The 12,255-nt window shown below is 39.4% G+C and overlaps 1 protein-coding gene across 1 annotated transcript; it reads left to right on the top strand.

Moving 5' to 3' along the window:
- The first annotated feature begins 646 nt into the window (after window positions 1–646).
- On the top strand, window positions 647–9,289 carry LOC311251494 (ras-related protein Rab-38). The gene is made up of 4 exons (XM_084343950.1): window positions 647–1,293; window positions 6,328–6,458; window positions 6,579–6,728; window positions 8,292–9,289. Exons 1-4 carry the CDS (start codon window positions 1,101–1,103, stop codon window positions 8,508–8,510), a joined length of 693 nt encoding a protein of 230 aa, XP_084200076.1. The 5' UTR covers window positions 647–1,100; the 3' UTR covers window positions 8,511–9,289.
- Window positions 9,290–12,255: the final 2,966 nt, after the last annotated feature.

Here is a 12,255-nt window from a genome sequence, read left to right as displayed (position 1 = left end):
GTATCGTGTGTTTCCAAGTTAAGAGAGTGTCTTTATCTTTCTGTTTGTTTGATTTTTATTATTATAATGTTTAATATCAGGAACACATTCAACGCAAAAGTAAAACTGAAGTAACAAAGAATACCCTTAACTGAAATAAGTATAGATTAACAACACAGTTTGCGTTTTTGGGGGAAAGATTTTTAATCAGAAGAGAAATAAACCGAATAAACAAACTGAACTTAAAGGACAACAACATTTCATACTGTTTTACTTTGTTTACATGTGGCGGACCCTGCCACCTTTTCTACCTTCAAACAGTGTTCTGGGGACTTTATTTTCCTCTGAGAACAGCTTGTTTGTTCACTAATGGAAAAGATAAATATTTCTGTGTCTGTATTATTATTACTATTGTAAAATTCTGAGTTTGAATTTTGTCTATAAATCTACGTAGTGCCCCTTTAAAGTGAAACAGGACAGAAAAGGAAAAACACTTAAAGTTTAGAGGTTTTTTCCACCAGTGTGCTTTTCTAAGTTGCGCCACATGGTTAACTAATGAGTTCATTTAAATTCAGGTGCACCTAATAAACTAGACACACACACACACACATACATGCACACGCACGCGCGCACAGTATGGGGGCGTGGTCGTCCAGCCAGCTCCAGCTCAAACTGCCGACAGACTCCTCACCGCACAGTTTCTCCTGGCAGCAGACCAAGATGTGCGCACAGACCGGAGGCTGAGCAGATAACAACACTGGAGCTGTTTCTCTTCTTCTTCTTCTTTCGCTCTCCTGGCAGAGTTTAACATGCAGCAAGTTCTCCTTTTTCGTCTTCATCCAAACTCTGAGAGCTGACTGAGAGCATGAACACCCGCTGGGACGCAGAACAACACAAACTTCCACATTTATTTTAATCTTTTTTTAATCTTTTCAAATAACCTTCGATTCTTTTTTTTAGAGTATCTCTTTTAACATGAATGTTAGGGTTAACAGTGCGTAAAGGTGTCCAAACAGTGCGTAAAAGTGTCCAAATAGCGCGCTACCACTCGGTTTCACAGCTGTTTGCCTCCATACATGCCTTCTTGGAGACGTCGCTGTGCCACCCGGGAGCAGTGAACGATGCAGCAGGAACGCCTGCTCAAAGTGTTGGTGATCGGAGACCTCGGAGTGGGTAAAACGTCCATCATAAAGCGCTACGTGCACCAGGTGTTCTCCCAGCACTACCGCGCCACCATCGGAGTGGACTTCGCCCTCAAAGTGCTCAACTGGGACCAGAGGACGGTGGTGCGGCTGCAGCTGTGGGACATCGCCGGTGCGTCCCAGTGTGAATGCATGGAGTGTGTGTGTGTGTGTGTGTGTGTGTGTGTGCAGCTGTTAACCTCCCAGATTGTCTTTATATCAAGCAGAATTGCACATGCATTGAAAGAATAGCTGGCGTTCATGCGTTATTTGCATAGTCAAATACCACTTCTCTTGCTCAACAGACAGCAGCGTCTGTTTGAGGTGAGTCAACAGACATTTCAGGTTGTTCAGTGTTGGGGGGAAAAAAAAGTTTTTCCAACGTATGATTATCCTAAACGCTGATCCCAGTCCAGCCCAAAGTAAATTCAAAGCTGTTGTTGAACCATTTGGAGTACAGGCATGGAGTTGGGCTCTTTTTAAAGGTTATAATGTGATTGTTTTTCCCCCAAAGCTGTCAGAAGCTCTGTAGTTGCTTCTGGCATTAATCTGCAGGTGCTTGAACACACTGAATTATTTATTTATGCAAAGATAAGTCTGTAGATCACCTGTAATTGCCGCTATTAGCTGGAAAACACAATGGGTCTGCATCTTATAGTCTTACATTGTCCAAGTTCGAATTTAAAAACAACGATATCACTGAAAATGAACATTTAACACTTGGCACCTGCCAAAAAAAGCCATTTTGACCTCAAAATACTACTCATTGGCTGTTGTAGGCTCTAGGGCGGGCTTAGAAGCTCCTATCTGCTGTCAGTCTTGCCAGATTGGGTTCACCTCTTCAAAAAATAATTTCAAGGCTACGTCTATCTAGTAGTATGAATGAAAATGTATTGTACACTCGTTTCGTAGTCCACAAAACAATTTTTTGGAGCTTCACAGCAAAACAGCGCTGCAGCGTTCTCCTAAACACCTGAAGTAGATGGGGACTTGTTTTTAAAACATTAAAAAACAACCAGAAAAAAAAAACCATAAAACGGCTCCATACGTCTTGTTCGGTGTAATCCAAGTCTCCAGAAGCCTCTAGATATTAATTCAAACCCTCGACGTGTGTTCGGTGTGCGCCCACTTCAGAAGAGGTGCGTGCAAACGCTTGTAGCTCAGCAGCTACAGTGGAGATATCGGCTTGCGTGTAAGTAATGTCTTTCAAATCAATTTGCAATATAAGATGTTCAGTTTATGATGATATATGACAAAGAAAAGCAGCAATTACTCACATTTGAGAGGCCGGAGCGAAGCGTTTATATTACAGTACATGAAATCTATATGAAAGTGATTATTAAAGTAATTTAAAGCATATTGTATTTCCTGGTTGGGCTCACACGCAGCAAAAATATGGCGCAACATGTAATAGGTTGATACTGGTCATTAATGAATGTCATTAGAGATTCTTGGATATTCATTTTTTATTACTCAAAATCTAATCAGATATATTGGATTAAAGCTTTGACTTGTCACTGCAGACAATTTTAAAAATGTCAGATCTCCTTTGAGTTAATTTAGTATCAAGATTAGATTACCCAAGTATGCAACCAAGAAGCAGATATACAAACAAGCACTCTGCGTTTTCACACTCGCTGGCTGCACTTTGCTGACACATCTAACGATGACTCTGCATGATTCAAGCAGTGACCGCCTAGAAAATGTGGTTAACCTCTTTCTCTGCATTTGAAAAGTCGCCCCTGCCAGATCTGGTGTTTTTAAAAGGAAAGGGCGTGCTCTAGTCTGGTTATAAAACCCATCATGCCTCCATAATTGCATGTAATTTGATTTTCTTTTTGGAGGCACTTGTGTCCCAGCTGTCTCACCCGCTGTAGATTCTCTTCCTCCCACTGAGCGTACGGGTGTTGACCGACATGATAGCTGATGAAAGCCGTTATTTACAGAGAGGGAGATCTGAGATCAAGAGATCTGGCCGAGGCTGTAGGTCGGACGGACTTTAGACCAGCGTCCAGTGATGACTTCATACCGGAGTCACTGCGTGGAGGCCTTTAAATGTGGGCCCTTCTCTCATACACAGAGCAGTTAGTCGGATTAAATGCGTCAAAGTGATAATTGCATCACTGTTTCGTGTGAGTGAGTGTTTATCTTGATGAAGCGAAGTCTAGGCCACCATTTCCTGGTTAATACAAGACCACAGAAGTGTTTTCAAGTCAGAATCTCAGACTGTTTTGTACTATCATGATTGAATCGCTATGTAATGTCAGTTTTCATACCATCAACACAAAAACACACAGCTAAAAGTCGGTATAATATGCTAGTCATGATGTGTTCTAGACCAACCTGGAAGTTAACTTTACTAGCAGACTTTCAATGGAAGTTTTGCATTGGAAGATAGTTAGTTTGTACTGGGTAAAGACTTGAATGTTATTTATATATTGTGCAACAAGTGTCAAGATTGGTATGTTCAATGTTTCAAGTTGTTTTAAGATGCTGTTTAAGATGTTATAATGTTTTTTTGTAGGCAAACCAGGAAGTTAGCGTTGCACATGGTTAAATTTGCATATTTCCAATGGAAGTTTTGAATTAGAAATTAGCTTTTAGTGGGTAGAGACTTACAGAATGTTAGTCATAGATGTATTGTGACAGGTGTTAAGATTAGTAAGTAAATTCAGATTTTTAAACGATAAATACAAAATCGTCTGTTAAGTTAAAGGGCTAGGGTCGTTTTGCAGATCAACCCAGAAGTTAGCTTCACTCAGGGCCTAAAGTAGCATATTTCTAATGGAAGTTTGGCACTGGAAGACGATTAGCTTCTTGTAGTGGGTAAAAACTTATTATGTATATAAGTTGTATTATACGACAAACACAATATTGTCAGTGAAATGTCTCTCTGTCCAATGGTACAAGGTTAGTTTTAGATGCTGTTTATAATGTTGTGACATCTTTTTGTACACTAACCTGGAAGTTAGCTTCACTCAGGGCTAAATTAGCAGATTTCCAAGGGAAGTTTTGCATTAGAAGACAATTAGCTTGTAGCGTCTGTAAACTTACACACTGTTATACGTGCTAGGTGTCAGGATTAGTATAAGTCTAGACCCAGCCTGGGATAAATTAGCAGATTTCCAATGGAAGTCTTGCATTGGAAGACGGTTAGCTTGTAGTGGGTAAAGACTTACAGACTTTCATTCACATATTTTGATATTAATAGGCTAATCAACAAAAAGTAACACTTTAATCTTAACCCAAAACTTGAGTTTATGCAAAACTTCCACTGACTCCTGAGTGAAGCGGACTTAAAGGTTGATACAACACCACCAAACAGGAAGTTTGCAAAACTGCTGATGCACAGACACATTGTTGTGTGTTGTTTAGTGTGTGAAATTCTGTTTCTTGCTCAGTAAAGTCCTCATGAAGCTCTTTGTGGTGTTGAAAGATGACATAGCAATTTACTTTTTACTTGCAAAAGTTATGATAGGCCACAAAAAGTTCCACATTTTAACCTTTTTAAAGTGTAATTTTGACGGTTAGCTAATCTTTAAGTAAAGCATGAACTGAAAATCTACAACAGCAAAAACTCGATCACTATCTCAAGCTTCGACCGATCAGGTAGTGATAAGACAGAGTCGAGTCTCTTGGTGGGTGAAGAAGAAGGAAGAAGACTGTCAGACCTCTTGTATGTGTGCGTTTGTGCGCGTTGTGTGTCAGCTGTTGTGTTGGTGCCTAGGTCATGTGCAGTGTGTGTGTGTGTTTGTGTGACTGTGTGTGTGTCTCTCAGACGCTCACTGGCTGATTCACCACCGTATTAAGATCATGTGGAGGAAGTTAGCGTCTAGGATAGAGACTTATTCATGCCTTCAGTCACACACACACACACACACACACGTGGTGACACAGATACTTGCATGCAACAACATTCTTCTGTATGAACACACACGGTTTAACATTTCATTTGAATCTGTATCTGCTCCTGCCGTCCATGAGCAAGACACAGATATTAGAGCTGCAAGGGTCAATCAATTAGTCTGTTAGTTGTTGAACAGAAAAGTAACGGTCAATACAAAATGTTTGTATACCAACCTGGAAGTTAGCTTTACGCACCATAAATTAGCAGATTTCCAAAGGACGTTTTGAATGGGATTTTTTTTTTTTTTTTTTTTTTTTTAAATAAAGCTAGGTTTTGTTTTGTTATTAAAATTAGTATTTGTTTAATTGTGTTAATTTGATAAATAGATGCTATGAATTTTGCTATACCAACCTGGAAATTCGTTCTCTTGGGGCTAAATTAGCAGAATTCCAAAGGAAGTTTTGAATGGGATTTTTCAAAAATAAAGCTAGCTTGTAGTGAGCAAAGAATTACAGACTGATTTTCACATATTTTGTTGAATTAAGATTTTTTTCCATAAATACACACACTTTTAACTGTCAAGCCACACACTCAGTTACAGTAAAACTAATAGGTAACATTGTGCTTGTTAGGTTTGGTTTATTTGTTAGCTGCAGCCATAAATCCACAGTTTCAAAGGCAATCAAGGCTGCAAAGGTTTCAAATAAAGAACACAGCCCCGAATGAAAGACTCGCTACAAATTAGAAAAAGTCTTCTTTGTCTGTATTTATGATGGTCTGTGATCTAATTTTAATTAGAGATTAGATTATTTTCGTCTACTGTTGTCGGGTTTCATTTTATTTTTGGGTTTTGGATTATTGGGCAAATCAAACAAGCTGTTTTAACGCTTAACTTACAGGAATTCATACGTGACATTTTTCACTATTCACTTTTATTTTACTGACAAAATGATTATTTGTTTATTTGAGAAAACAATCAGCAGATTTGTAAAGAAATCATACAACATTTTTGTCGACCAACCTGGAATTTGGCTTCACTCACCATAAATTAGCTGATTTCCAAAGGAAGTTTTGAATGGGATTTTTCTAAAATAAAGCTAGCTTGTAGTGAGCAAAGAATTACAGACTGATTTTCACATATTTTGTTAAATACACACACTTTTGACTATATTTAAGCCATACACTGAATTACAGTGAAATGAATAGATAACATTGTGCTTGTTAGGTTTGGTTGTTAGCTGCAGCCACGATTCTACAGTTTCAAAGGCAATCAATGCTGCAATGGATTAAATAAAGGGTCTTCTCCGTTTTCTTTAAAAGGTCAGGAGCGTTATGGCAACATGACCCGTGTGTACTACAGAGAGGCGGTGGGGGCCCTCGTCGTCTTCGACATGACCAGACTGTCCACGTTTCAGGCCGTCCTCAAGTGGAAAGGAGACCTGGACTCAAAGGTAAACATGATTATTTTAATGTTTTAATTTCCACCACTGCAGGGGGACATGAATTGTCTGGTAGCCATCACATTTCAGATAACAGCATAAAAACACACCGCTACTTCCTGGTTCTGTTAGGTCGCCCTTGGCAACGGGAGGTCGGTTCCAGCTGTGCTACTGGCCAACAAGTGTGACCAGCGGCGTCACGGTTTGTGCCCCAAGCTGCCCAAACTGGAGAACTTCTCCAGAGAGTACGGATTCGTCGGCTGGTACGAAACCTCTGCCAAGGTACGAAGTTTTTCTCGTGGGTCCATCTCTCTCACGCTCGACTTTATCTTTTCTCTCCGTGAACAAACGTCACTGCATGTTTTGTTTGCCTTCTGTCACTAACACACAACTCTTCAATAAGTTCCTCTTTTCTTTTAATATTCACCCCAGTTTCTATTTCTAAGTCAAATCTTCTCAGCACTTTTGTCAGTGTCTCTGTTCTCTCTTTTTAAAGAAACCAACAAAAACAACACAACATTTAAACGTTTGTCTCGTAGCATCGAGTCTGTCATACACACAGGAAGTAGCACACTCACATTTCAAAATCAAAGCCCTTAACCTCAGGAAACTTAGGCCTCGTTAGCCACCCAGTTAACCCAGTCACTTACTCATATTCAAAGGTTTCTCGGTAATGAAGTCTTGCAGCCTCCTCTTGCTAATGCCTCAAAGAAGTTAAAGGAATTTGCAGACAAGGAACATATTGTGTCACTTCTGTTCTACTTGGCTGATTAGATTTAACTTATCTACTTATTGAATTGATCTGTGTGGATTGATCAGGTGCAAGGAAGAGCAGCTTTTTATAGCACACAATGAAGAACCCGTACGGCCTTAATCTCCCGTCTGTGCTTTCATGACCTTTTGAATCCTCTTTCTTCAAAGAAAGAACTTCCTTCACAGTGAAGAGATAAAAGAGATAAACCCGAGTTAACTGATGTCATCTGACCCCATAACTCATGTTAACAAAGGATAAAAGTAACTGTGCGAAATGTGAAAGGGCCAAACTCGACTGTGGTTCCCCTCAGCTCTATGGATCGTTTCAGCATCTTTCAGTTCACTTCTGGTTTCACTGCCCACAAGTTTATTGTTTTGCTTCACTCTCACTTCTCTCATTAGCAGAGTTTCCATCAACAAATAGAAGCTGTTTTCATAAACAAACAGCTCTGATAAACACTGTATGACAAAGTTAGCAGCAAGATATTTCACTCAGGAGATGGTGGAGACCAAAAACGGAGCTAAAAACAGAGTAACTGTTGGTCTTGGCTCATCATGTGGACAGAAACATGACTCCAAAAAGTACATATATGCAATGATTTTCTCACATTTTCACCACATCAACTGTATAAAGTGATAATGTCATTGTTGCAGATGTCATAGTAAATGGTGCGCGACATTCATTTATTCATTCACTTGAACATCAACATGTTATTGGTCAAAACAGCCGCAGCAAAAAAACAGCAAGGAGATGAGGAGGGGGAGAAATTCCCCACACTCCCTTATAAAATCACAGTTTTGTGAGTTATTGAGTTTGGAGAAACTTTATAAACATTGTGAAGCGCTGTTTCTGACAAATTCTTAAGTATTTGGGCCTTCTGGTGAATTCAGCATATGTTATGACCTCGTTGGCCCCCTGAGCAAAGTTTTTTTTTACCATTTTTGTTATTTTTGGTATGTGCTTTCTAAGCTTGGGATGAAATTTGTCCTGAACATCCACAAAGCTTTAAGGATAATTTGCAGCGAGTATTGTTTATATGTTTATTTGCATCTTAAAGCTGTTTCCCCTTCACCTCCATCTTCTCTCTCCAGGACAACACAAACATTGACGCTGCCATCACATGCTTGGTGAAGAACATCATGTCCGTGGAGGAGGAGAGAGCCTCGGGCGACGCCGCGGCCACCGCCGCCAGAACCGAAGCGGAAGGCAGCGTTCTGGTTCTGCCTCGCTTCGACTACAACACGACGGAGAAGGGACTGGGCGGATGTTCAGGATGCTCCTCGCTCAGACCCAGAGACAGAGACGACTGAAGGAGGGAGGAGAGAGGAAAGATGCATCTCCTTCCTCCCTCGCTCAGAGACATTAAAAGGAAATATAGTAACAGTTTCAGATTTTGGGGAAAAATCCATAAAAAACTATTGTAAATGTATTTTTGTAACAGGAAGTGAGTCAAAAGTTTCTTTTTTTCTGGAAAACGTAACACTGAAATGTTTTTATACAGGTAATATAAGATTTTTTTCCTATTCTTTCACGCTCGAGTTTCACAAGAATCCCTTGTTTTTATAATGACATTTCTAAAATCAGTCATTAAAAAACTTATTAAACTTATATTAATATTCATAAAATTAATCACATCTCCAGCAGACATTGTTCCTGTGTTTGTATTTAAAAAAACTAAAAATACTTTTCTATAACTGTGTTGTTTGTGTCTGTAAATTAAATGCTAATTACTTTATGTATTTAGCAGCAGTTGTCGTGACACCTGCTACACAAGCAGCTATTGATATTTAATATAAGTTAAGAGTTTTGTACTGAAGAGGTTTAGGGCCACTGTAAAAAAATATATATATTTCTTTAAATTCTGACTTTTGTCTTAAAATTTAGATTTTTTTTCTCTGAATTCAGACTTTAAACTACAAATTCTGATATTAAAATCAGAATCTGAATTCTGAGAATAAAGCTTGTTTGTGCCAGTACCGTCTGTATGTTTAGATTTGACCAGTTGTAAACGCTCAATATGCAAAATGCATTGAATTTGCACTGAAAGCGGTTTTGAGATGTTTTAATATAAATATTTGTGGAACTCAAAGTTTTGTGGCTGTGTCATTTTTTAAAAATATATTTAAGATGCATTTTGAACTAATTCAAAAAGCAAAAGTGTAGATTAGATTACATTATGTGTAATCAGATTACTAAATACACAAATCAATCGTGTCATGTAATTTGTGTGCAGCAACTGACGACATTTAACATTAACCTGACCCTCTGCTCCAGCTCTGGATAGACTGTCAACACAAACGATTACGACAAGTTACTTTATTTCACATAAATCTGATTCTCGTGTGCTTTTGTTTGAAGATGCTCCCAACACAGCATCAAACGGTGGAATAACTATAGATCATGAATGAGCTTTTTTTCCTCCATCCTCATTTTCACAGCTTTCATTAAATGTCTCACTTCACTCCCTCCGTCTTTGTCCTCTGACTGTTTTCCAGTCGTCTTCCTCTGCAATTAAAATCTCGTCCGTTCACCCTAATTACATGATAGATTGTCAAAAGGAGCGTGCGTGTGCGTCTCTGTGTGTTCAGCTCAGTTGTTCTTTATACTTTCTGCTCTGCCTGACGGGTAATACGCTACCATTTTGTGCCCACCCATGTGAATTGTGAACATTACCGCTCACTGAGCCAGAATGCACACAATGCCAACTTTCTCCGGGAGTCTTTCTTTCTTTCTTTCTTTCTTTCTTTCTTTCTTTCTTTCTTCACACAGATTCATTCATGCAGCAGCAGGTGTTCCCAGTCCAACCTCAGTCTGAATAGGTTCTCTTTAAATATGCTGGAAAGGCTCAGCGGGAGAGAAGTGAACCACGTATGAAGTCAAATTATCAATGAAATCAAGTGGAGACAGAATCCCAGAGGATCGTCTGTCATCTTGAAGTTCACTGCTGTGTGTGAGAGCACTCTGAACCACCAGAGGGAGCCGTGTCCTCTGATTTTATTCAAAAATGGGTTCATGTTGACCAGGATTATTCATGCTTTGGGTGTTTTGAAGAGGTCTCCATGCTGCATTCATATTTAATTCCCTCCCCTGTCTACTCTCCTCTCAGTCTCCTCTCCTGCTGGTGTAGAAGTGACCTGTTATCGCTCTTTTCTCTCTTTCTGCCCTATCGAGCCTCTATTTCTGGATGCATGCTCCTCTCTCCTCTGTCTCGCTCCCCCATTATCTCACTGGCAAAGCGATGCTGACAGAAATCAGTGCAGGAAACAAGCGAGGAACACTGTGTGAAAGCAAGACGATGGCTCTCCTCAGGTCTCCTCAAGGCTTTCTGCCTCAGTAACAGAGGTCGCTGCTCTCCAGATTGAAATTGAGGTTATTTTTTTCCAGTCCCCCTGAGAAGAAATGGATTATTAGTATCTTTTTGGCTGCTTTTATGTCGAGTAACCTGTAGCATCTTAGAGGGACGGAGGCGATCACATTTTGATCTGTGAGTCGGGATGAAAGAGGAAAACCTTCTCTCTCTATTCCCACACTCGTCTTGTTTTTGTTTTACATATATTTTCCTGCAGGGTTATTTTTCTGGTTTAGTGGATGAAAAGGAAGCCGGTTATGTGTTTTTGAAGTCAGCATGATTGAAAATCTAGGCTTGTTTACTCTCTACTGACAATAACACTGGATTTGAGTTGTGTTTCCCTTTTGTTTCAAGTGTTTGACTATGTGCTCTGCATTCATGAAGATTATAATCCTCAAGAAATCCTCCTTTTATCATCAATGGATTGTTTTTCCTTCCTGTTCTTACACCTACATTCTGTATATGAGTCATGAATGTGTTTCTTTTCTTGTCCACATTTCTATATTATGATTAAATCTTTTCCTCGTGTTTAATATCTGGTGCCAAACTGTAGCATTTTTATCAAATAATATCACTTTTTTCATGTTTACTATGTCAACAATATATTAAAATAAAACCATGTAGTTTGTTTATACCGGCTGTGAATCAGGTGGAGTTTATATCATCATTTTTGCCGCATATCTAAGTAGATGTGTTACTTTTTTGTGTTTCCCCAGTGAATCCAGTTCAGCATGAAGATGCCCTCCGCTGTTAAAATGCTCATCGGTCTGCTGCTGATTGTACACTGTAGCCGAGGTAAGTGCCCCCGTGTGCAGGTTGTTTTGTCCACCAAGCGTGTGATCTCTTAAAAGCTTTTTTCAACCATGCAGATGATTACTGTGGGGTCTTAACTACTGTGTTTTCAAGAGAAGTCTGTGTTTCGTGTCTATTCACGCCTTTGCAGATGTATTTCTACCTGTGCGCCTTGATTCTGTGAATTCTGTGTCATTTATTTTCCATCTTATTCTATGTATTCTATTTTAACACATTATTTTAGCAGATTTTTACGATCATTATCACCTTTGTCCGTCTCTTTTTTCATTAAAACTATTATTGATAATATTCAGGCACTAAATGCGGCAGTCCATCTCCCCCTTTCTATTGCATTCACGTCACAACACTGTGTTGTTCAAATCATCTGCACCTCAGATGGTTGCCAGTTTGTTCTCTAATATGTATACATATACATGTTTCACTACAGTGTTTCATATATCTTATAAATATATATAATATTATATATAAATGTGTTATCTCCATATACCCAGAGGACGTATGTATTTAATGATCATATATTCTCTTACTGGTGACATATATGGCAGCATCACTCTTGATAAAGGGGCATATATCTCATATATGACACCTCAGTCTGGGTGGGGTTGTCCTCAGGAAATACACTGTTTTTTAGAGTAGTTAACCCTAAACCGATACTATCAACCCCAACATAACCCCTACACCATTGACCCTAACCTTACCCCTGCACCATCAACTTTAACCCTAACCCTACACCATCGACCCTAACCTCGACCGAATGCCATCGAACCTAACACTTACCCTGCACCATCAAACCTGACCCTACCTCTAAACCATCAGCCTTAACCTGAATCCTATGCCATAAACCTTCACCCTAACCCTAACCCATCAACCTTTGCCCTAACCCTATGCCATCA

The sequence above is a fragment of the Pagrus pagrus genome, assembly GCF_965226575.1.
Source record: "Pagrus pagrus genome assembly, chromosome: 22".
NCBI classification, from domain to species: domain Eukaryota; kingdom Metazoa; phylum Chordata; class Actinopteri; order Spariformes; family Sparidae; genus Pagrus; species Pagrus pagrus.
The sequence above is the reverse complement of the archived record's forward strand: the minus strand, read 5'-3'. Positions and strand labels throughout refer to the sequence as shown.